Genomic DNA, 24,956 nt, shown 5'->3' on the forward strand with positions numbered 1-24,956 from the left:
CAGTGGTCTTTGCCGAGTTTCAGAGAGTGGCCTCTAGTGTCTCTACTGCTGATGGGCTCAAAGTGGGGTCTGTCCGCTTCGTACATGCCGTGCACATACTTGAAGGCATCTATCATGTCGCCCCGCAGGCGACGGTGTTCCAGGCTTGGAAGTTTCAGAGCTTTCAGCCTCTCACAGTAGGGCTCGTCTTTCAGACCTGGAATTAGTTTGGTCGCTCTGCGTTGCACGTTCTCCACTTCAGCACATAGCGTCTTGTGGTGTGGCTGCCACACCGAGTGCCCGTATTCCAGCTTGGGTCGGACCAGACTCTTAGTTGGATGAACATTTCCTCCGTCAGGTAGTCAAAAGTTCTCCTGATGACGCCCACGATCTGGTTGGCCTTTCCAGAGACTATGCTGACGTGTTCTTTGAAGCTCAGTCTGTTGTCGACGTGCACACCCAAGTCTTTCTCCACCTCACTCTCCTGTAGCTCAATGTTGACATCCACCCCTCCCCTCTTCCCCCTTCACAAATCAAATCTCTTTGGAAAGCCTGATGCACCAGAAATTACTGTGGTACCTTTCTTGTTAATTGTAATATGATATTCAAGCAGACACTCTAGCTCAGTAGCTGTGATCACACACACACTGACACACACCAGAGACATAGATAACACACACACGGCACACACACACGGCACACACACACACACACACGGCACACACACGTGCACATGTTCGTTTGATTTTCTTTTCTTCTTTAAAAGCTAAATGTGAACAAACTCGAGCCTTTCTCGTGAAGAAATGCAAGGAAGGAGTGGCAACAGGCGCAAGCAGGGTCAAGTGTTGTCAGGGTCACGTCGACACTGCAGTGACATCGGCCGCGTGACCTTTGCCTTTTACGATGAAAACAAATCCTTGCCGCTGGTTTCTCGGCCGTCCAAAATCGTCTCTTCTGCGTTTACCAGAAAAAGAATCGATCGATAGAACTCAGCACCCCAAACAAGTGATATTATTTGCACAGTGTTTCATTTTATAAAAGCGAAAGTAGATGTCCTCGCATGCCGAGTGCATTGCCCTTGATTGCTCAAGGTCACCCTTCTGCTGCAATGTGAAGGACGATTGCAACAATCGTCTGCTTCGGTTGTAGTTCCTGCGCAGAAAAGCGTTTGTGACGACAGAAGAGAAAGGAAGAGAAACGTCAAAGAGCGTGTTTTTTTCATGTGCATAAGAAACGAAGTAAAAAGACAAGAGAGAAGATGTCTGTACAAGCATACATTACGAGACAAATCCCGGAAGAGGGAATGTCCATCTTGAAGAAGAAACTAAACGTCTCATCGTGGTGCAGCGAAAATGTGATGCCCAGAGAAGATTTGCTGAAACATGTCAAGGGAATGAATGGAATCCTGTGTACTATCAGTGATAATATGGACAAGGAGGTTCTAGATGCAGCAGGTAAAGTGTATAGTCTAACTGTCACGAAACTTATTCACGCCATCGTCACGCTTTTCTCTGCTCCTTTCCCTCTCTTATGTTCATCTTGAAATATCACGTTTACTCTGCTTTCTGCGTCGTTATCCGCACCACAAATCTATCAGTTGTAGATCTAATCAGCAATTAAGAATTAGAAAAAGAATTAAATGTCCATGGCCGATCGATCAGTCCGCCTGTGGTCTGTCACTAAACAAAGAACAGAATCTGTACGTGTATTCGTCATGTTGACGTGTACACTAAGTGTTGTCTTTGTGTGATGTTTCTGTTCTGAAGTACAACAATATTTTAAGTATTGTCATTTTTATGTGCAGATATATATACATTATATTATTATTGATACAGGGAAGGGCTCCTAATAAAGTAATATGGACCACTTTTTGTTTCATGCTGATAATTAACTAGCTTGTTTTCTTGCAAAGAAGTTTCATTTTGTGTTTGGTAGTCCTTTTCAGGCTCTTCTTCCTCTTTTCGATCGCCGATCACACTTGTAGTCCAGATCTTGAGATATAATTAGTGGTCCTCTGCAGCGCAGCCACTGGCCCGTACAGCTTGTTGTGCAGGGACTCCGGCAATGGCCAGATTTCCTCTCTCAGCACCTGGTGGTTCCTGCAGTCTCGTAGGATGTGGGCCGTGTCCTGCTCTGCTTCTCCACAAGAACACATGGGGGAGGGCACAACATGCAGCTTCCCGTGGAGATGCTGGTTAAGTCTGTTGTGTCCCGTTCTCAGGCGGAAGATGACCACCTGCTGTGGTCTGGATAGCAGGTGGTAGCTGTCCTGTGGCTGGGGCGTCCTGTGCAGAGACTTAATGATGGTCTTCATCTCTGTCAGGCTCACAGGGTTGTTCTCTTGCTCATCTTCTGCACCCAGCTTTGCCATCCTGTCCGCCTCTTCGTTTCCTTGTACACCACAGTGGGAGGGGATCCATTGCAGTACTGTCCTCAGGCTCTTGATGTTGTGTAGAGCGTGTTCCAGCTGAGGCAGTTTGCTACTGGTCATTGCTTGTAGTACTGACAGAGCGTCAGTCGTCCTTCTCAGGTTGACCGGTAGGCCTATTTAGAGTGAATTAGCTTTAAAGACATTCAGCAAAAATTAAATGCAGAACAAATCACAAATGGTCCATATTAGGAATAGGAGCCTGAGCGCCCAATGTAGACCAGTGAAGAGGCCATCACTAATCACTGTAAAAAGCCCCCTATACTTCAAAATAACATGATACAACCATAGACCTATTAGTGTGTAAGTCAGACTAATTAAAATATGCTTTAGATTTATCTGTTTCGGGTTGATGAGAGCATTACTTAAAGCACACAAAAAAACTAAAGAAGCTTATCCAAAACAGAGCGAAAATACGTGAAATTATTAACTACCACGAAAAGAAGACTATTTGATATATTTTATATATATTTTTTTGAAATCTTGAGGGCATAGCTATATAGGTTATTTTCAGCAAGTTCTTAATGAATTGACTCATAGTCTCCCAGGTACGGATATATATCTCTTCGATTTGTTGAAGGTACGTGGTCCATATTAAGGGACACACACATACTTTGATATTTTGATATTATTTTTTGTTTGCAGTAGAAACTCGGGGTCAACACTGCTAAAATGTATCAAATAGTACAGTCTTAGCTGTCATATATATATATATATATAGCAATTTTTGTGTGATAACAGCTTTGGCTGTGGACAGAAATGAGTCCGTTTTAGGCGGGAAATTTAGATTGAACGCTGCCAAATGTGAAAAAAAGCCAAACGGTTTTGAGGCTTGTGTTTCTGCAACTGTTTTGAAATATGTGCAAGTTATCCAGAGAGGGTGAATACAGCGAATGAAATTGTTTTGAGCGCTCTATAGCGCTGTTAGTTTGTCAGAACAGGAGGTGGTCCATATTAGGAGCCGGTCCATATTAGGAGCCCTTCCCCTACATATAGTGATTACCAGAGTGCAGAAAACTGAAATGGCCTGAGAAGTTGCTGCTGCTAAGTTATGCCGGATTTTCTGCACCTATCACTCATTTATTAGTGGTAATAGAGAAATTATTCTGTTCTACTCACAGTTGTTTAATCATAACCTTCAGTAAAAACTCGGCAAATATTCTCTTGTGCAGGGCCACAGTTGAAGGTGATCTCGACGTTGTCAGTGGGAACGGGGCACATAGATGTGTCAGAGTGCAAAAAGCGTGGCATTGAGGTTCTCAACACGCCTGACGTTGCCTCAGACAGTGCTGCTGAATTCACAGTCACACTCGTACTTCTGGTTGCTCGGCGCTTGCTGGAAGGTATTGTATTATTATGCTGATGGAAGACAACTACAGTAGTACAAGTTTGTAATGTACACCATGCCACTCTCATGCAAGGACACCCCCCAAGAAGGGACACAATCCTGTTGCCTATAAGGTTAACTAAAGTATTCCTTCTTCTTCTTGTCGATTACACATACTAAAGTATCCCTCTCATGAGAGGCCATGCATGCAACTGCAAAGTAGGGACCCTTTGGGTCGGCCCCAATGGTGAACACAGGTACCTGCATGGTTGGAATTAAGGCTAGGGCATGATCATTTGTGACCCTCCACCACGGAATGAGTCGCATGTCACCTTTGCATGATTTTCAAATTTTTACATTTTCCTAACGAGTTTTTTATGCTCTATCCAGTGGTGAAACCTGTTTTAGAAAAGAGCGAAAACTGTTTGAGTTATAAGCCTGTGACTAAGGTGACCCTCACGCTGTTACCATACACTCTCCGGACTTATAAGTTATATCAAGCCTAGCGCAGAACCGCGCGAGGTGACATATGCGACTCATTTCGTGGTGGAGGGTCACATTTTGAGTAAATTTCAAAGACATCTATGTCAGTTTTGTTACAAAGAAAGGACTGCGAATAATGAATATGTACTGCGCCTGAGACAAGCAAACATTTCTTTCGGTTTCAAACCCTGGTCTGAAGAATTAAGCTTTTTCAATTCAAATCGTGGCGACAAAATGTGCCTAGCGCCGATCAAAAGAAATTTTTTGAGAACGCGGTTGCACATGGTACCCTGAGAACAATAAATATATCCCTTTAACAAAATCAAAAAACAAGAAAGGTAGGTTGTTGGAACGTTTGTTATTGACAAAACAATACATTCACAGATATTTCGACCCAACGGTCTTTTAAGTGAACAGACAAACAAATACATGTATTCACACAAAACTTATCTTGATAGAATCGGTTTACGTCCACTCGTCAGGAATTAGCCGAGCGAATGAATGATTGTATGATGAAATGAATGACGTAGACGTCAGCGTCGAAAGAATGTTCTATAGGTAAATAGAACATGGCAGAGAGAGAAGGAGAGAGAGATTTATTTTATCCCTCTGTCACACTCACACCTTTACTATTTTTTTCTTTTTTTTTTCTTTCCCCCAGGCATGGATGCAGTGAAAAACGGTGAGTGGGGACTGTGGAAACCGATGTGGATCTGTGGCTTTGAGATGGGGGGACGGACACTGGGCATCCACGGCCTGGGTCGCGTCGGCTTTGGCATTGCGCGGCGCTTGAAGCCGTTCAACATTGAGCGAATCATCTACCACGACCTGTATCACAAGGAATATGCGTCCAGCGTTGGGGCCACTCTTGTTGACCTGCCCACCCTGCTTGCCGAGTCGGACATGCTGTGCATCTGCTGTGCTCCAACTCCGCAGACCATCAAATGTGAGTTTCCGTGGAAACCCCCTTTTAAGACTAACCCCACCCCCCTTTTAAGACCAACCCCACCCCCCTTTTAAGACTAACCCCACCCCCCTTTTAAGACCAACCCCACCCCCCTTTTAAGACCAACCCCACCCCCCTTTTAAGACCAACCCCACCCCCCTTTTAAGACTAACCCCACCCCCCTTTTAAGACCAACCCCACCCCCTTTTAAGACCAACCCCACCCCCCTTTTAAGACCAACCCCACCCCCCTTTTAAGACTAACCCCACCCCCCTTTTAAGACTAACCCCACCCCCCTTTTAAGACCAACCCCACCCCCCTTTTAAGACTAACCCCACCCCCCTTTTAAGACCAACCCCACCCCCCTTTTAAGACTAACCCCACCCCCCTTTTAAGACCAACCCCACCCCCCTTTTAAGACCAACCCCACCCCCCTTTTAAGACCAACCCCACCCCCCTTTTAAGACTAACCCCACCCCCCTTTTAAGACCAACCCCACCCCCCTTTTAAGACCAACCCCACCCCCCTTTTAAGACCAACCCCACCCCCTTTTAAGACTAACCCCACCCCCCTTTTAAGACTAACCCCACCCCCCTTTTAAGACCACCCCCACCCCCCTTTTAAGACCAACCCCCACTTCCCTTAATTATTAGACCTTGTTTTTTCGGCTTTGATTTACAGAGCGAAAATTCTGGTTGTGTATGTGCTGTTCTTGTATTGGTGATTACAGAATTCTTTTGTTTTTCAATTTTACCAACTCTCAACTTTACCTACAGCCTCTGTAAATAAATTGACCTACATGTTAAGACTCCCTCCGTTTTAAGACCTGATTTTTTAACAGATTTATTTAGTATATGCAGGGATGTCGTTAGGCGTCGGACATCGGACATGGACCGATTACAAGGCTCAAATGTCCGATTCACATAGCCGCATTGCGGTCAGATGTCCTATCGTTTTCAACTGAGCGCGGTCATGGTCCGATAAGAACTCCATTCCTTCGGACAGCGCGATATTTGATCATTTTCTTTTCGTGATAGCTGTGCTGAAGTTTTCGGTCGTTTTTTTTAGTTTGTTAAGTGTTTCTCTTTTGTGTGTGTCCTGCACACATTGTTGGTGCATGTACTGATGTGTGTTTGCACATGATAACCTATAGGCTATAGGACAAATGTCCTGAGCTCTTCGGCATCAATAGGACATTTGACTGCTTTCAGACATTTTAATAATGTCCTATTAAAATGTCTGAAAGCAGTCAAATGTCCTATTGATGCCGAAGAGCTCAGGACATTTGTCCTATGGACAGGTTTCACAGTCTTCAGAGTCGGGTATGTCCCTGACTTTGATATTAAATAAAATGTTTCGTTTTGTTTAGTCGTGAATTTTCACTGGTCTGTGTCGAATGTCTTCGGAATTTACATATGAAAAATAAACTTTGATCGAATTTAAGTCAAGTTTGTATTCCCCACCAGCGAAAAAGGTAGGTCGGTCGTGAGAAATGAGACAGACACGATTTCCCTTTTTAGCCACATTGCAATAGACAAAGGCACCAGTACAAAAACACACAAAGAAATCCAGTGAAAAGTACATTAGAAACCAAAGAACAGAGATAGATGAACACACTTAGTTAAAAAAAACAATGAATGTGTTTATGTTTAGTCGATACAATCGCATGTGAAGTAAACGGTCTTTTTTCTAAATGTGTCTGTCTCAAAAACGTTAATTACAAATCTGTTCAGTTGGAATGGCTGTTAAAAGGTTTGGACGTAACATGCTTTTAATAAGTAGCAATTTGCATCAAATCACGACATGAAAGGGTTTTGAAAGGCTAACTACGGCTTATTCTACTTGCGCTTGGTCATTTTGTCACTCGGGCAAGGTGTCTGTCTCATTTTTTCTCACGACCGCCCTGCAGACAAATCGTCTGCTATAACCGCCATACACAGCAAATTGTCATGATGCAACCAATTTTACACTTCCTATCCGTTGTCAGGCAGATAATCAACTGGCTGACTAAAGAATTTTTCGGCATGTGTTTATTTCAGAGCACGTTATTTACTGTCTAGTAACTCGGGCAAGGTGTCTGTCTCATTTTTTCTCACGACCGCCCTGCAGACAAATCGTCTGCTATAACCGCCATACACAGCAAATTGTCATGATGCAACCAATTTTACACTTCCTATCCGTTGTCAGGCAGATGATCAACTGGCTGACTAAAGAATTTTTCGGCATGTGTTTATTTCAGAGCACGTTATTTACTGTCTAGTCACTCGGGCAAGGTGTCTGTCTCATTTTTTCTCACGACCGTCCTGAAGACAAATCGTCTGCTATGACCGCCATACACAGCAAATTGCCATGATGCGACCAATTTTATACTTCCTATCCGTTGTCAGGCAGATGATCAACTGGCTGACTAGAGAATTTTTCGGCATGTATTTATTTCAGAGCACGTTATTTACTGTCTGTCTCTGAAAACCTTGAATTCTCACGACCGCCCGGCACTATTGACGGTCATTTCTTACCAAATGTTAAGCAGATTCATTTGTAAAATAACAACATTCAGTGACTGTGTCTGATCAACGCCAGTGTTTTTTTCAATCCTTGAATGCACTGCATTGTGAATGTTGTGGTCAAGTGAGAGTTTTATAGACATCGCCGTACGTTTTTCAACACTTTGATGACGTCAGACAGCAGATTGAAAACGTTCCAACTTGGAAAGAGAGCCAGTCACGATCATATAATCGTAGGGAATCAATAGTTGCTTTGTTTATTAACTTTCAAGTGCTTTTAAAAGTTTGATTTTTGTCATTGTTATTGTTGCATATGTGCGTGCGTACGTGCGCGCGCGCCTGTCAGTGTGGAAGAGTGTAGGGTAAGTGTATCCAATTCCGACCGACTTCGGGGATACCTAAATCCGACCGATTTTCCAAGTCACTAATGATGAGGTTCACACGTCATCCCAACAGAAAGAATGCCATTCATACAAGGGCCATTCATGAACGGTTGATGACGCGACGTCACGAACCAATCGTTTCGTCACGAGAGTTAATTGCGTCATCTGCACCGCGGCGCGAAATGTGCCTTCGCCATACGTTTCTTGCAAAGGGTGAGATAATTTGATGAACAGAGTTGTGTTTCTTTTACATGGATGTTAATAAGTGTTTTTGGAAGAATAATGTTATGGTTCTGACTAAATCTCATTGTACTTTTTAATCGAAAAGGGGAAAATCTTATCGGTCGTGATTAGATACCCAGTTTTTGAGAGAGTATTTAAATCCGACAACAACGCAGATAATACAAAACGCTGCACAAAATCCCAGTAAAACCATTCATTGTTTACGTTTATGACTTGAAAAAAGCATATGAACAAGGAAACATATCAGATGATGTATTATCTAGCTGTGTGTGTGTGTGTGTGTGTGTGTGTGTGTGTGTGTGTGTGTGTGTGCGTGCGGCCGAGCGTTGCGCGCACGTGTTCGTTTGTGTGTGTGTGTCAGTGTGTGTGTGTGTGTGCGTCTGTGTGTGCGTGCGTGCGTGCGAGTGTGTGTGTGTGTGTGTGTGTGTGTGTAAGCGTGCGCGCGAGCGTTGTACGCACGTGTTCGTTTGTGTTAGCTTATGTGTGTGTGTGTGTGTGTGTGTGTGTGTGTGTGTGTGTGTGTGAGTGTTGATGCGTGAGTGTTGATGCGTGCGTACTTGCATGTGTGCGTGCGAGAGGGGTTGGGTTAATTTTCTTATGTGTGCAGAGTAGTTGTTGTAGAAAATGCAAGACATTAAGGTTCAGTCTGTAGTGGATATACTGGGACAGCGTCCATGTACTATGCCACAGTTCAATCTGTAGTGGATATACTGGGACTGCGTCCAGGTACTATGCCACAGTTCAGTCAGTAGTGGATATACTAGGACTGCGTTAAGGTACTCTGCCACAGTCTTTGATGACGTCATTTCCGTTTTTGTGATAGTTGAGGCGGACCTGTTAAGTAATCTTTGATTAAGTCGGGACTTTGATATTGCATTTGAGCCAGGTAGCTTGAAAATAAGTGAATTAGTTCGCTCATTAAAATTGTCATCAAAAACGAATATTTCATTACAGATTCAAACACTACTGCATTGTACTTCTTATCTTCTCCTGATTTAAAATATATATATATACATATGTTATGTTTACTTTAAAAACGCGTTCAGAATTAAAGAAAACAGGTTGAGTATGCTTCGCGGAGATGAGTGTGACCCGTGACGGTTTTCGGGTATGGTTAGCCGAGACTATCTGAATTTAGTCTCGCCGATCGGACTGTTTTTTTTTTTTGAGTTTATCCTTCAATTTGATGCCTATAGATTGACTACATGTTTTTATATCGCTTTACGCGACTTGTTTTACATTTCGTCAAGTTGTGAAATGTATTATAAAATTTGGTACATAACATTCTAAAAATTGCAAATAACAATAACACTTTTGATTACAGATTCAAAAGTTATTGCATTGTATCCTTTGGATTTCCTGGATCCCAATGTATAAACAGATATGTCATGCTTAGTGTGAAAATCTGCTCAAATGAGAAAAATCGCCCGTTTTGTTCATATGCTTCGCGGAGGCAACCCGTCTCGGTCTTCTGGTTTCGGCTAGCCAAATCTCACTAGCATTGTTAATGACTCGTCCCTGATTCCAATGTTGATCTTTTAGTTTCAAACCAACTTAATGTTTTATTATCGCTTCACATGACTTGTTCTGTATATTTTTTTTCGCTGTCATGATGTCACCATTTAGAGGGTAGGGTTACATTTTCAGGTATTTATTCCCCAAGAATATGCAAAAAAAATTCCAAACTCGTTTTTTTCTATTGGTCAATGATTCTACTTTTTTTTTAAAGTGAGAAATGGAGTGCAATTAACATTGTTACTGTTGAAGGTATGCTCATGACGTGCATCACAGCGAAATAGCAGTTCAGAAGAACGGAATTCCCATAATTAGTCCTTATTTGCTGTTTTTTTCACTGAGCTCGGAAAAGATATTTTGCTTGCATTGTTATTGCTTAATTTATTAAAGCCTCTGGACAATATTCTTTGAATAAATCGTTACCCAATTCTGTTTACGTCTATCCCTTTGTTTGATAGAGTACTGTAACAAGCTATCACATTATGTCGACAAGAATGCGTCTCCATACAAGTTTTTGTCTTGATTCCATCCAGGAGGATGTAAGGCTTTAATAAAAACACTATTTCAAAGATCTCTGTCAAGATTGATTTTGTTGAAAAAAAAGGAAGTCTGTGATTGAAGATTGTGAAACCTGCCTATAGGTATGACTTTGTGGCAACATCCCTGATATGTCGTAAACAGGGTTTCATTGTACGAGTTTTACCCGATGCTCCCCAGCATGTCGTAAGAGGCGACTAACGGATTCTGTTTCTCCTTTTACCCTTGTTAAGTGTTTCTTGTATAGAATTTAGTCAATGTTTGTACAGATTTTAGTCAAGCAGTATGTAAGAAATGTTAAGTCCTTTGTACTGGAAACTTGCATTCTCCCAGTAAGGTAATATGGAGCAAATTTGATTAGTGCTTTTGTGAACAAGAAACAATTGACAAGTGGCTCTATCCCAGCTCCCCCCTTTCCCCGTCGCGATATAACCTTGAACGGTTGAAAACGTCGTTAAACACCAAATAAAGAAAGATTTGTACGAGTTGTTCTGTTGCATTGAGCAGTGCCGCAGAATGAAGCTTTGTAAGAATGAGAAAGTTATGGAACATGTTAGGGGGAGGGTGGGGGTGGTGCTTGTGGTGATAGCAGGATTGTGGTCGCTGTAAGTAAGTCAACCATGCACTCATGTGTCCGAATTACTCAAATTCAGCACTTGACATTTGAATTATTGAATGTTCAATCGCTGAATTTACAGTATTGTTTCAGTGCTGTTTCCAGACTCGAAGGACAATTTGATTAAAAGTTCAGTTGATGGACCTGGATTGAAAATATGTATAGGTCCAAATGTCCTGGTCATAAAAAAAGTTTTGTTAGAAGACCTACCGTACTTTTCGGACTATAAGGCGATACTTTTTTTTTATTTTTTTACTTAAAATCGTGGGGTCGCCTTATACACGACGTCGCCTTATTCTCGGATAAAATAGGTTTCACGAGCACTGTGAACTTGAAATCAATGAGCAACTAACAACCATTTAAGTGAACACAATTCAAGCAATGTTGATCGCCGAAAAAATTACCTGAACACTAGTTGCGTTGAAACACGACAGTCGACAGTCGGTCTCTTGACACTTCAACTGGGTACCGCTTCAACTTGCACTTCGACTTTGTCACTGTCAAGATGCCGAAAACGAAGAGAGCTTCATACGATGCTGCCTTCAAGATTAAAGCCATCGATCTTGCGATACGACTGGAGAGCAACCGAAAGGCAGCGTTCGAACTAGGCCTGAATGAATCCATGGTTCGCAAATGGCGTAAACAGAGAGGTCAGCTGTTGGGATGTAAAAAGTCACGCAAGTCTTTCCGCGGAAAAGGTGCACGCTGGCCAGAGCTTGAGGCAGAGTTGGAGGACTGGGTTAATCTTCAAAGGGCCGATGGTCGAGGCGTTTCAACCGTTCAAGTTCGATTGAAGGCAAAGGAGATGGCAGCGGCGAAGAATATTGACGAATTCACTGGGAGTGCGTCATGGTGCTTTCGTTTTATGCGGCGGAGGAATCTGTCGGTTCGCATGAAGACAACAATGTGTCAACAGTTACCGCCCGACTTTGAAGAGAAACTTGTCAGTTTCCGAAATTTTGTTTCCGAAGTGATCGCGGAACATAGTGTCGGTCACGATCAGATTATAAACATGGACGAGGTGCCGCTGCAATTTGACATGCCTCTGACCCGCACAGTGAACAAAAAGGGAGCAAAGTCGGTCAACTTGCGCACCACTGGTTTTTCTTCATTTTTTTCTTTCATCCCATCGCCTTATGCACGACACCATCGCCTTATCCATGGCATCGCCTTATTCTAGGCTTTTTTCATTTTTTTTTTAAAAAGTAGGGGGTGCGCCCTATACACGGCAGCGCCTTATAGTCCGAAAAGTACGGTACATGTCAAAGTATCAGATGGTTTACCGGCCAGGGGTCAGAATGATGTGTCTGATCGCAGAAGTATGCATCGGTGACCATTTGCAGAGGCCTGAGAACAGCAGTGTTCCTTGTGTGTGGTGACATGATTGAAAAGCCCAAATCAAACTGTGTATAATAAGCTCTGAGGGGAAGTTGCGACAGTGATTTTTTTGTTAAAATAAACTAAAGTCACACCTGTCTCATCAAGATTTTTTGTTAATACAAACTAAAGTTACACCAATCTCTCCCAGCATTCAACAAGGAAGCGTTCGCCAAGATGAAGGAAGGCTCGATCCTGATCAACACGTCCAGGGGCGTCATTGTAGACCACAACGACCTCGACGCAGCGCTGAAGGCGGGACGACCCATGGCCGCTGGTCTCGACGTGACCGACCCGGAACCACTGCCCATCGACCACCCGCTGATGAAGAACCCCAAGTGCATCATCACGCCTCACCAGGGGACGTCCACGTGGGCTACCCGCATCAACATGGCCAAGGCTGCCGCCTCCAACCTCTACATCTCCCTGCTCGGTAGGGAGGACTGATCCTGTTGCTGCTGCTTTCTTTTTCGTTCATTTCCACAGTTGCTGTTGTTTTTGTTTGTTGTAGTCCTTTGTTTTCTGCCCTACATGCCAACCGGCATAACGGGCAGTTAAGTAAGTAAATTGTTCGTTGTAAAACGTTTTTTTGATGTGTTCGGTGTTATCTGCAGATATACTGTGAAAGAGAGATTGCTTACTATAGCTTAAAAGTGATGCCGTCTCAAACACTTTATCTACGACGGTGAAGAAAACGTCATCAGTGCAGCCGTCTTAGTCACAGATTTTGTGACTTACAAATGAAAATAGAGCTAGTATGATAATGTCTGCAAAAGAATATCTTCTGACTAATGAATCTGTCGCAATATATAACCTTCGTGGTTGAAAACGACGTTAAACACCAAATAAAGAAAGTAAAGAAAGACTAATGAATAGAGCAAAATTGTCTTTCAATTTTTGGATCACAGTGAGTTCATCGTTAGAGAGATTGTTCATGCATGATCTGATAAATACTTTACCAGAAAAGATCACAACCTTTAAAGAAAACAAATATCTCACTCAAAAACCGACTCAAAATTGCTCAAATCAGGGTAGTCTACGCTACATACCACGAGTGCGGAAGAGTGGAACATTTTGCATGCTGGAACTATCTTGGACACCCCTTTACTCCTTACATGACAGTTTGATGATTTTGTCATTATGGGGGTTATTCAAAGCTTAAACATTGTCTGGATTTAAGTTCCATGGCAAGACCAAAGAGGGAGCCATCTCCAGGAATAACACTGTGGAAGTGATGTCACATACAGTGGAGTAACCCCCCTTTTAATACCCGCCCCAAATTAAAGCTTCTTCCTTTTGAGACCTTATTATTGTTAGGTTTTGTGTCGAATGGAACCCCCCATTGAAGACTCCCCCTTTTTAAGGCAATGACTTTTCAAAATTTCTACTTTTGTTTGTTCGTTCATGGGCTGAAACTCCCACGGCTTTTTACCCCGCCATTTAGGCAGCCATACGCCGCTTTCGGAGGAAGCATGCTGGATATTTTCGTGTTTTTATAACCCACCGAACTGTGACATGGATTACAGGATCTTTTTCGTGCGCACTTGGTCTTGTGCTTGCGTGTACACACGGGGGTGTTCGGACACCGAGGAGAGTCTGCACACAAAGTTGACTCTGAGAAATAAATCTCTCGCCGAACGTGGGGACGAACTCACGCTGACAGCGGCCAACTGGATACAAATCCAGCGCGCTACCGACTGAGCTACATCCCCGCCCCAAAATTTCTACTCATAACCTGTGTAAATTTACCCCCATTTTAAGAGCCCCTCCTTTCCAAGACCTTATTTTCTTGTATTTTTGGAGACCTTAAAAGGGTGGTTACACAGTACTAAAAGAAGAGTATACATTTCAGTGTGATGGCAAACCCTCACACCGGGCTGTATAAGGAGATTGCCCAAAAATTGAGTGATGATTGAGCTATCTCTGATTGCCCAAAAATAGAGTGATGATCGAGCTATCTCTGATTGCCCAAAAATAGAGTGATGATCGAGCTATCTCTGATTGCCCCAAAATAGAGTGATGATCGAGCTATCTCTGATTGCCCAAAAATAGAGTGATGATCGAGCTATCTCTGATTGCCCAAAAATAGAGTGATGATCGAGCTATCTCTGATTGCCCCAAAATAGAGTGATGATCGAGCTATCTCTGATTGCCCAAAAATAGAGTGATGATCGAGCTATCTCTCTTTTAGAGTATCTCTGGTACGTGTTATCATGCTGACTGGTATTTACAGTGGTACCTGTTATGAGTGGAACCCTGGAGACCCGCTAACAATCTTACATTACCTGTGTCCTTTTGAAAGACTAGACTAATGGCCAACATCCCATGGTGGCTCAGTCCTTCCCAGGGAGGTGGCCTTTCATTAGAGGGTCCCCACATGACAGGTTTTGCTGTATCTGAATTATCTTTGTTGTTGTCCATTACAGACTATTGGATCAATTTCAGCTTTAGATGTTCAATTGTGCTTTCAGGTAGCTGGCTGTTGCTACTTGTTGGTGTTGAAAGTGTTGGGGTTAATTTGACTTATTTTAAAGTCAGTTTTTTTGGTTAATTGTTTCTTCTTTTACACGTAAAAACTGTGGAACAACTTACATACAAAATTGAGATTAATGAAATGTCTAGATTAATTATTTCTTAACACCGTGGGGTCTTAGTTTATATTTCTTCCTGGTGGAGCAATCTGTCCTTCACTTGGAATTTTTGTCTTAATCTAAAGTATAGAGAATATAAAGCTTGTTATAGCTACAGGTGATTTATGGCTGATTTGTGCAGAAGAAGACAATTGACATATAGACACATCACAGAGAAAGGTAGGTTCAATTGATAATCTATTCTGATAATGGATAGAAAATTCTTTTTTAACATACTCTGTATATGTGTGGAACCACTGCTAGGATCTTGGATCACATTATGTTGCATCTGATGATTGCCTGATCAGTGTCCTTGACCTTGTGACTGTGTGCTACCGTGAAGGACTGCAAGAAGCATCATTATTGTACATGCTTTGTTCTCCTTTAGTACATTTCTTTTGCTTTTTGCTCCCCGGACCATCACTCTAGTACTTCTAGTACTTGTCGTGGACGAGTATATAATGGTCTAATTTAGGGACCCTTTGATGTACTTCACTTTTTGAATGTTGCATTCTGTACGTAGCATATTTGCATGATTTCTCCTCAAATTCTCCAAATTGTGTACATTTGCCATTTCTCTTCTCACATTTTCCAATTGTGTACATTTGCCATATGATAAGAACGGTTATTTCACTGAACTGCATTGGTTCACTGAGCTTTTGTGAGATTAAAGCATGTGGGGTGAACTGGGAGGGAGGGGGGGATGATGGGAGTGAGAGAGAGAGAAAGAGAGATGGTATTGAATAAAAAGAAATAAACTGTCGTAGGATGTCAGAGATGAGAGTTGGGTACGCTGTAGGTAAAGTCCTTTTTTAAAAATGTTATATCAATAACTTTAATGTATGAAGATGAACATGTTCTGCAACTGTGGCAGCTAACAGTTCTCTTTGTACTAATCAGACATCAATCATCAGTTCTCCACTACCTAATTTTTACCGGTTTATAGTGTGTCAGGAGATAAAGTTAAATGTTTTAATCCCTGTGAACTAGTGTGGCAGCGATGATTTAAATAGCTGTGCTTTCATTTCTTAGCTTTTTTGTCGTAATGTCATGTCTGCCTGCACGCATGTAAGTACGTTGGGAACATTTGCATTTCAAGACTGTACAAATCATTGAGAAGTCAATTTTTTTCAAAACATTTGATGTTGAATTGCCTGAAGTCACTTGCAGTAGAGCCATTTTTGTGTGCTGGATTTTTTTCATGTGCCAAACGCCACAGTAAGTAACTGTTTGAACATATGCTTTAATTGCAAAGAATGTATGAATGAAATATCAATATCTTGTAAATTCAAGCATTGACATTGTAATCTTCTTTATGTTATGTGATATTTTATATAAAGTACTGTATGTACATACTTCATGCTATTCTTTATACCCACGTAATATTTTTCAACTGTATTTAAATTCAGTTCTTTTCTATGTGACATGTAAAGATGCCTTTAAGTTTTGCACGTTCTTCTTTTGTGTAAGACATGAGGGAGTAAGCTAGGGTGTGGGTGGGTGCGTGTAGGGAGGAGGGAGGACAATTTGTTTAACTTTCTCTGTATTTTTTTTGTGTTGCAACTTTCAATTATTTTGTTTTGTGTGTGTTTCTTGTGGACTTTTTCAGGAGGAGTGAAAACGGTCATTTCAGTGACGGAGTTCGTGGAGTAATCCGTTTGCGTTTCTTTTGTAATTGGTCTGTAGTCTATCTAGTTTTAAGTTGTACGCCCTTTTCACCCCGCTTTTACAAGGTTTCTGTCTTGATAATGATCGCATTAGTTATGTGAATACAAGGAGCAAGCAAAATTAAAAACAAATGTGTGTGTATAGTTCTGGACTATTTTTACCTCAGCGCTGAGTTATTGTGGTTTGCTTTGACATGACTATAACCCGAGCATTGAGGATAGTCGTAGTAATGAGGAGTTAAAATAGGTCGTTAGGGCATGACGCAAGCTTGATTGACTAGCGTGGAAATAGCTCAGTCGGTAGCGGCGCTGGCTTCAAAACCAATTGTTTGCCGGGGACGTAGCTCAGTCGGTAGCGCGCTGGATTTGTATTTTCGTGTTTCTATAACCCACCGAACTCTGACATGGATTACAGGATCTTTTTCGTGCGCACTTGGTCTTGTGGTTGCATGTACACACGGGGGTGTTCGGACACCGAGGAGAGTCTGCACACAAAGTTGACTCTGAGAAATAAATCTCTTGCCGAACGTGGGGACGAACTCACGCTGACAGCGGCCAACTGGATACAAATCCAGCGCGCTACTGACCGAGCTGCATCCCCGCCCTGCGCATTATACTGTAAGGCAGCTCACTTTCCCCAGGGAGAAAGCAGCCCGGAATTTCCATGAGGGTAGCCTCACAGGACTATATGAATCTTATCCTTATCCTTATCAAGGTGATATGTGACCCTCCACCACGGAATGAGTTGCATGTCACCGTTGCATGATTTTCATATTTTTACATTTTCCTAAAGAGTTTTTTGTTATGCTCTATCCAGTGGTGAAAACCGTTTTTGAAAAGAGCGAAAACTTTTCGAGTTATAAGCCTGTGACTAAGGTGACCCTCACACTGTTACCAGACATCCCCCAGACTTATATTAAGCCTAGCGCAGAACCGCGCGAGGTGACATGCGACTCATTCCGTGGTGAAAGGTCACATATGTTCTGGTAAACAAATGAAAAATGAGATTTAAAAGTTCACATGCTTCCAGAGTTTGATGACCTCGGGACATGACCCAAGTTTGGTTGTTCGGGGGAAAATGTCAAGGTCGCAGAGGATCAAGTTTTGGTCAATCAATAGGATTTTTTACTTGAAGGATTATGGAGCTATATAAAGACAAGTAAATAATTTATTTCTATGAACCGTATCGCGAAGGTGAGCCAAGTGAGCAATTGGTCCTCTTAATGCTTTGTCTGCATGAGAAAAGTGTTTTTTTTATTTTTTATGTTACAGTCAAAACGGGAAATCAGTCATTACGGGTAATGACTAAAAGTTTTAGTCGTTTCCGGAAATGACGGTTTTGATCAGTCATTACTGGAAATGCCTAAAATCTTTAGTCATTACCCGTAAATGACTAAAAATATGCTCTAGACATTACCAGTAATGACTGAACATGAACTAAATGTTCTGAGATGAATCCCATTATTACAAAAATTGTGAGTCTTCATAGTTTGCTCCCCCACAATCATCTAATTTTTATCCAATTATGCATGATATTGTGTTTCCATACAATATTTAACATAAGTCAATATTAAACTTAGTAATAATTCAAAAATCAAGCAAAAACACATTAAATTTATTTGGTTGTAAAGGCTATAAAACACACAGAACCGCATAATCTCTCAATCTATTCGCAACTCTGATGTTAAACATTTGTCAATCTTTTATTTCAAATACACATTAGATAAAATGAACAGAAATTTGGAATAAAGAAAAGATAAAATGAACAGAAATTTAAAGAAAATGGAATTATCTCTCTCTCTGTCTTTGTCTGTGTCTCTCTCTGTCTGTGCCTCTCTCTCTCTCTCTTTGTCTCTCTCTCTCTCTGCCTGTCTGTCTGTCTCTCTCTCTGTCTCTGTCTCTGTCTCTGTCTCTCTCTCTTTCTCTCTCCCTCCCCCTGTCAATACCCCTTGCAACTAAACCGTCTTGAACACACACTTTGACGCTGTAATGACAAATACACATTCGATAAATTGAACAGAAATCTGGAGTAAAATAGAATAAATCAATGGAAAATTGAAGTAAATGACACACACACACGCACGCACACACAGACACACACACATTTCATTTGTTGTGGCAGTTCAGGCTTTGGTGGCAGCGACTGTTGCATTTTATCTTTGATTTGTAGCACTTGCACCTGTTAGTGCGACACTTTTTTGTTCCTGCACAGTTGCACTTGATATAACCCTGCCCACCACTCTGTGATCCGCGAATAACTGTTTCTCGCAGGCTCAGGATTGTGTCACAGTTAAGGTCTGCCGTATCCAGGAGTTTTTGTGGACATAGTTCAAACCCACTCCTTTCATACGAACCTTTTAGAATCCCATGTTTTGTTGCAAGAGTGTACGTGTTGTTATCTCGCCTATCCAAGACAACTGCCAAAATGTTTCTGGGGTCCCCTCGGCCTCTGTCAACGAGTGGAATCGGCACGGCAACATTGTCACCCTTTTCTGCAGGACAAAGTTCCACCCTGCTCCTCTTTACCATCCGTTCTGCCTGCTTTTCTTGGCACTCTCGACTGGCTTGACGCTGAGACATAATTTCTTGCTGTCGCTTTTCCAAGAGAAGGAGTGCTCTTTGGTTTTCAGCCATGGCCGAGAAAGATTGTACGTGTACGTCAACTGTTGTGGTTGAAACCCCAGATGCACAATTGCCAGGTGGGAACAGAACACCGATAACTTCTTTGGGTTTGTTGATACCTTTTGTACAATTCCTCTGTAAACTTCTTTTCCAATTCCATACTGGCTGTGTTGATCTACAAACTCTTTCTGTGCTTCAGCGAGTGTGATCGTGAATCATAATTGTGGAAAAAATTCTACAGTTAACAAGAGTTCACATAATGTGTATTGGTAATCGACAGAAAGCCGAGTGAGCTAGTATTCACATTCCGCATTTTCTTGACTAGCAGTCAAGTCAACCGTGTTACAGTCAAAACGGGAAATCAGTCATTACGGGTAATGACTAAAAGTTTTAGTCATTTCAGGCAATAAGGGTAAAAAATATTCACAAAGTTTAGTCATTTACGGGTAATGCCTAAAGATTTTAGGCAATTCCGGTAATGACTGATCAAATCAGTCATTTCCGGAAATGACTAAAACTTTTAGTCATTACCCGTAATGACTGATTTCCCGTTTTGACTGTAACATATACATGTATAAGGACTTGAAGCTTACCATCCCGAAGAATTAGGCAGTAACGTGCCGAAATTTTGATTATAGATATAAACGTACCTAACCTGGTTACTGGTGTGTTTTCTTTTTATTTAAATGTATAAGGACAGTAGTTATTAATCAAGCTATTTGATTTTTGACACATAACTGTCGAACACGGAAGAAGAAGAAGAAGATTTTTCAGTGTTATAGACATTCAAAACATTTAATTCTGTCTCAACCTGTCTGTCTGTCTTTCTGTCGGTCATTCACCCCATCTTGTTGGTAGATATTTTTGTAAGTATTGAAAAGCTCCGCGTTGCCCATAATTTTATATATAGCATACTTTAAACATATTTCTGTTCTTTTCTTTTTCTTTTCTTTTTTGTAGACCGAGATGTTAATGACTTCGCTTTTAAATGATTTTTATGTGTATATATTGGCTGTGATATTTTACCCTACTTTCGATATTTAAGAATTTATAAATGTTAATATTAGAATTTAGACGTCAGAAAAGTACACTGGTTATGTCTAATTCATTGCACTAGCTGTTTTGTTTTAATCTAGACACAGCTGTACGAAACCTGAGGACTAACAGTGACAAACGGATAAATTAAGAGCATCTGCACTGTAATTTAAGAGTGTCTGTTTGTTTGTTTGTTCAGCATTTTAGCGTATTGGCAAATCTTGTTTCACTGAATAGCAGAAATTTGGACAAATAATTAAATTGTAATAATAAGATATGAACTAAAGAAGCATTTTAAGTTGCTTCCTTTTTACAGTATTTTGAGTCTGATCTATGCAAGTTTTATCTTGCAACATATACACATATATTTACCGAGTTGCTGGTAATAGAAAATACAGCAACTCAGAAATTCTATATTGGCCTGAGCAAGTTTACAAAGTTGCTTCTTTTCTTGGTGGTAGGACATTGAGATTTCTTCCGTGCTCAGAAACGTAATGGAGGAGCGCTGAACGGAGCCAGCAATTCTGACAATAGCGCTGCAAAGGGAAACTGGCGAGGCGTAACTTCCAGCAAGATCCGATGACAGCTTTTTGTTTGTTGATTGGTTGGTTGGTTTGACTTTGTTTGTTTTCTGTGAATTAATCACCAAGCTATGTTCAATAAAAAAATTAAAAAACAGACACTTTAAAGATTGAAAAAAGTGATGAAAAAATGGAAACTTCATGTGCACACGGTGAAACCTCGAAGTTGCAACCTTAAAAAATGTTCTGAAAAATCGGTTGTATAATGTACGTACTTGCTGTCTGAATGTTTTCTCCCCCTGCTGTTGTTGACTTATTTTTATTGTGTTTGTAGTCTTTCTACTGAACGAAAGAAAGAATGGGACCACTGTTAAACTGCTAGTGTGTATAAGAGTATTATGGCCACTGTTTGTTCCTTCTGTAGAGATACTGTAATTTTTGCTATATCGACGATTCACATATGTACATTATATGTCTTCATTTTTACATTTAGTCAAGTTTTGACTAAATGTTTTAACGTAGAGGGGGGAATCGAGACGAGGGTCGTGGTGTATGTGCGTGTGTGTGTGTGTGTGCGTGTGTGTGTGTGTGTGTCTGTCTGTCTGTGTGTGTGTGTAGAGCGATTCAGACTAAACTACTGGACCGATCTTTATGAAATTTGACATGAGAGTTCCTGGGTATGAAATCCCCATACGTTTTTTTCATTTTTTTGATAAATGTCCTTGATGACGTCATATCCGGCTTTTCGTGAAAGTTGAGGCGGCACTGTCACGCCCTCATTTTTCAACCAAATTGGTTGAAATTTTGGTCAAGTAATGTTCGACGAAGCCCGGACTTCGGTATTGCATTTCAGCTTGGTGGCTTAAAAATTAATTAATGACTTTGGTCATTAAAAATCTGAAAATTGTAAAAAAAATATTTTTTTTATAAAACGATCCAAATTTACGTTCATCTTATTCTCCATCATTTGCTGATTCCAAAAACATATAAATATGTTATATTTGGATTAAAAACAAGCTCTGAAAATTAAATATATAAAAATTATTATCAAAATTAAATTTTCGAAATCAATTCAAAAACACTTTCATCTTATTCCTTGTCGGCTCCTGATTCCAAAAACATATAGATATGATATGTTTGGATTAAAAACACGCTCAGAAAGTTAAAACAAAGAGAGGTACAGAAGAGCGTGCTATCCTTCTCAGCGCAACTACTCCCCCGCTCTTCTTGTCAATTTCACTGCCTTTGCCGTGAGCGGTGGACTGACGATGCTACGAGTATACGGTCTTGCTGCGTTGCATTGCGTTCAGTTTCATTCTGTGAGTTCGACAGCTACTTGACTAAATGTTGTATTTTCGCCTTACGCGACTTGTTTTGTTTTGCGTGTTTTTTGTTTTGTTTTTGTGTGTGTGTGCTTCGATATCTATGCTGCTGTTATAATTGGTGCAGATGAATCGCACTGTAGTCAAAATGCTAATTACTTTTGAAATATTTTGAAAAAATCAATCTTGATTAAATAAGGCCCAAAAAAAAAAAAAGTCTGTTTACGGTATCCCGACCGACCCTATTTTTTCGTGCGACCCTAGACTTTTTTTTGGGCATTTGGGAGAGAAAGAAAAAAAAATCAAAAACATCTGTTTTTTGGGCAAAATAACTTAATGGTTTTTTTTTTTAGAAAGAAAGAAAAAAAAATTCCCGACTTACCGACCCTATTTTTTTTGCCTATGTTACTGTGAACAGACTATTTTATTTGTTTGGCCTAAGGGGAAACGCACACAATCACACATGTGTGCAGCGTGCACACATGTGAACGCTAATTAAGTTATACACACAACTTCTTATAGTGAACTGGTGCGAGTTGAAATTATATGCTTGCAAACCTTTTTTTCAGAGATTATATTTATTGTCAAAGAAACCTTTAGTCTAACAGGACCAACATAACTTTTTGAATATTTTTCAAAGTAAATTATTATTTTGAAATGGTGGAACATATAAATGGTAGGACAAAACTCATGATGACAATTGCCATGTAGATCCCGGGGCTGTAGTGAATGATTGTGTGCCTTAAATACCAAAGTATTACGTCCACAAAAATATATCAAAAATCAGAATTGGATGGACTAGCTGATAGTTAATTTACAAGAGAATGGAAGTGGAGTGAATTTGTTCACTGTATTTGAAAAAAAGTAAGCATGTCGCTGGATTTGCCTGCATGTGTTTTGCAAGGCGTGCATAAATTTCTTTGTACTAACACATGATCCTCTGCTGCTGACACAAGGTGAAAAGCCCCCATCACCCCGCCCGGCCCAGGCCAAGCCCAAGCTTAGTCAGCAGAGCATACGGAAGAAGAAAAGTACGGGATGTTGTCCGTAATATAGCCATTATACTGCTTGGCAGCCCTGAAAGAAGGTACTTCTGCCGCTGGCGTCGGAGTCGATGGTAGAGAGCCAGACGGGTCTCACTCAAAGATTGATATAAAATTGATCATTTCACCCTTCCCTTTGCACTGATCGATCCACCACAATTAACCCCCCCCCCCCCCCTAAAAATATATAATTAAATTAAATAAAATCAGAATTAGACTGAATAGCTTTGCAGGAGAATGTTAATGCAAGAAAGAGGTGTGACATTTTTCACTGTATTGTAAACGTCAGGGCTCCCGCTGAAGAAGAGCAAAATCCCTGAAATTCTTGAATTAAAAAAAGAGCATTGATTTATCACTCATTTTTTTTATTTCCCAGAATTCTGCAAATTTGGGGAAAAGTATAGGAATCCGGATACAATAATACGTACTTTCCATAGTGTATAACTGCCTTTGACTGAAGTTTTGGAAAGAGAATTAAACTCAAAAGAGATCGAGACAGCAATAATTAGCCTAACTCCAGTTAATGCAAATTTGTCGTAAGATTCTTCATATCTTTGAGACAGACCACTCAGACTCTGTATCGTTCTGTTCACTGTTGTTGTAATTAATAAATGCATGGTGGACACACTGGCATGGTTTCAACTTTCTTCAATTGTCTCTTTTGTCACTGTGACACTGATTGTGATGATGGCTTAATTGTTTAAAGATTGCTGTTTGGAATGAAAGTCCTACATGCCGTAGAAGAGGGGGATTTTTTCATGTGTGGGAATTGTAACTTTGCTATGAAAGCTATCTTAATATTGTGTCCTGGTGTAAGTTGCGCAGTTGTTATTGCTTTAACTTCTCTTCAGCCCTTTAATTGCTGGTCATATTTGTGAAGTGCTGCTTTTACTTTTTCTTTAATGTTATACCTAGGATTTGTTTGATGTTTAAAACTTTGACGAAAGTGACATTTTGCTTTGTTAAATTTAAATTCCCAACTTATTTTCAGTCTCTTTCATGGACCAGAACTTCACAGTGCATTGAACTTCATAGCAAAGTACTGTGGTACAGACATATTTCATGACTTTTGTGATGTACCTTGACTTTTAATACATATGCATGGAATGCCTTTTTTTTTTTAACTTGCACAAGTCATTTTTTGCACTTTTGTAAACTTATAAGCTGATCAGGACTCTGGTGTGTTCAGATCATGTGCATGCAGTCAGTCCATTTTAACCCCTAGGCTGGTTGTCGCGACATATGTCGCGCTACTTTACCTATACTGTCACCTGGTTGTCACGACATATGTCGCGCTACTGGCTCAGTCTGTTTGGTCGGTTCCGATTACCTTCCATGGATGCGAAAACCTATATGACCGTTTTTTGTTCTTTTTCTCTCTGTTAATTCACCAGTGGCTATGTAACATGTGTTACAGAATTGCACCAGTGTAAGGGTTAAAGATTTTGATACTGCTAGTGTCATTTCAAACTAAGATATGTAGGTAATTGGTGGTGCCATTTCCATATAGCCATTTGCTGTAGAATCTCACTTTTGCCCAGTGCAATGTCCAGACATTTGCTGTAGAATCTCACTTTTGCCCAGTGCAATGTCCAGACATTTGCTGTAGAATCTCGCATTTGGTGCTGTTTTTCCCATGCTGGTTTTCATGTACAAAATGAGTGTTGTTAATTTCTGTGATAACTACATGTTCTTTATGTTTGTTTTCATTGTAGCGTGTATCAAAACACAAATAAAGTTCAGTTCAGGCAAAGATTGTGTACCTGGTGCTGTTAACC

At 40.8% G+C, this 24,956-nt stretch overlaps 1 protein-coding gene across 3 annotated transcripts; it reads left to right on the top strand.

The window, feature by feature from the left end:
• The first annotated feature begins 1,091 nt into the window (after positions 1-1,091).
• Positions 1,092-24,934, top strand: LOC138978856 (glyoxylate reductase/hydroxypyruvate reductase-like). 3 transcript variants are annotated; one of them, XM_070351661.1, is made up of 6 exons: positions 1,092-1,433; positions 3,580-3,750; positions 4,879-5,163; positions 12,490-12,771; positions 15,111-15,148; positions 16,578-24,934. In XM_070351661.1, the coding sequence occupies exons 1-5, from the start codon at positions 1,238-1,240 to the stop codon at positions 15,122-15,124; spliced, it is 948 nt and encodes a 315-aa protein (XP_070207762.1). In that variant the 5' UTR covers positions 1,092-1,237; the 3' UTR covers positions 15,125-15,148; positions 16,578-24,934. The 3 variants fall into 3 exon arrangements, with proteins under 3 accessions (XP_070207762.1, XP_070207764.1, XP_070207765.1); XM_070351663.1 differs by having other exon boundaries at positions 20,754-24,934; XM_070351664.1 differs by lacking the exon at positions 15,111-15,148 and having other exon boundaries at positions 20,754-24,934.
• The last annotated feature ends 22 nt before the right edge of the window (positions 24,935-24,956 follow it).

This window comes from Littorina saxatilis, linkage group LG10 (assembly GCF_037325665.1).
Source record: "Littorina saxatilis isolate snail1 linkage group LG10, US_GU_Lsax_2.0, whole genome shotgun sequence".
NCBI lineage: Eukaryota > Metazoa > Mollusca > Gastropoda > Littorinimorpha > Littorinidae > Littorina > Littorina saxatilis.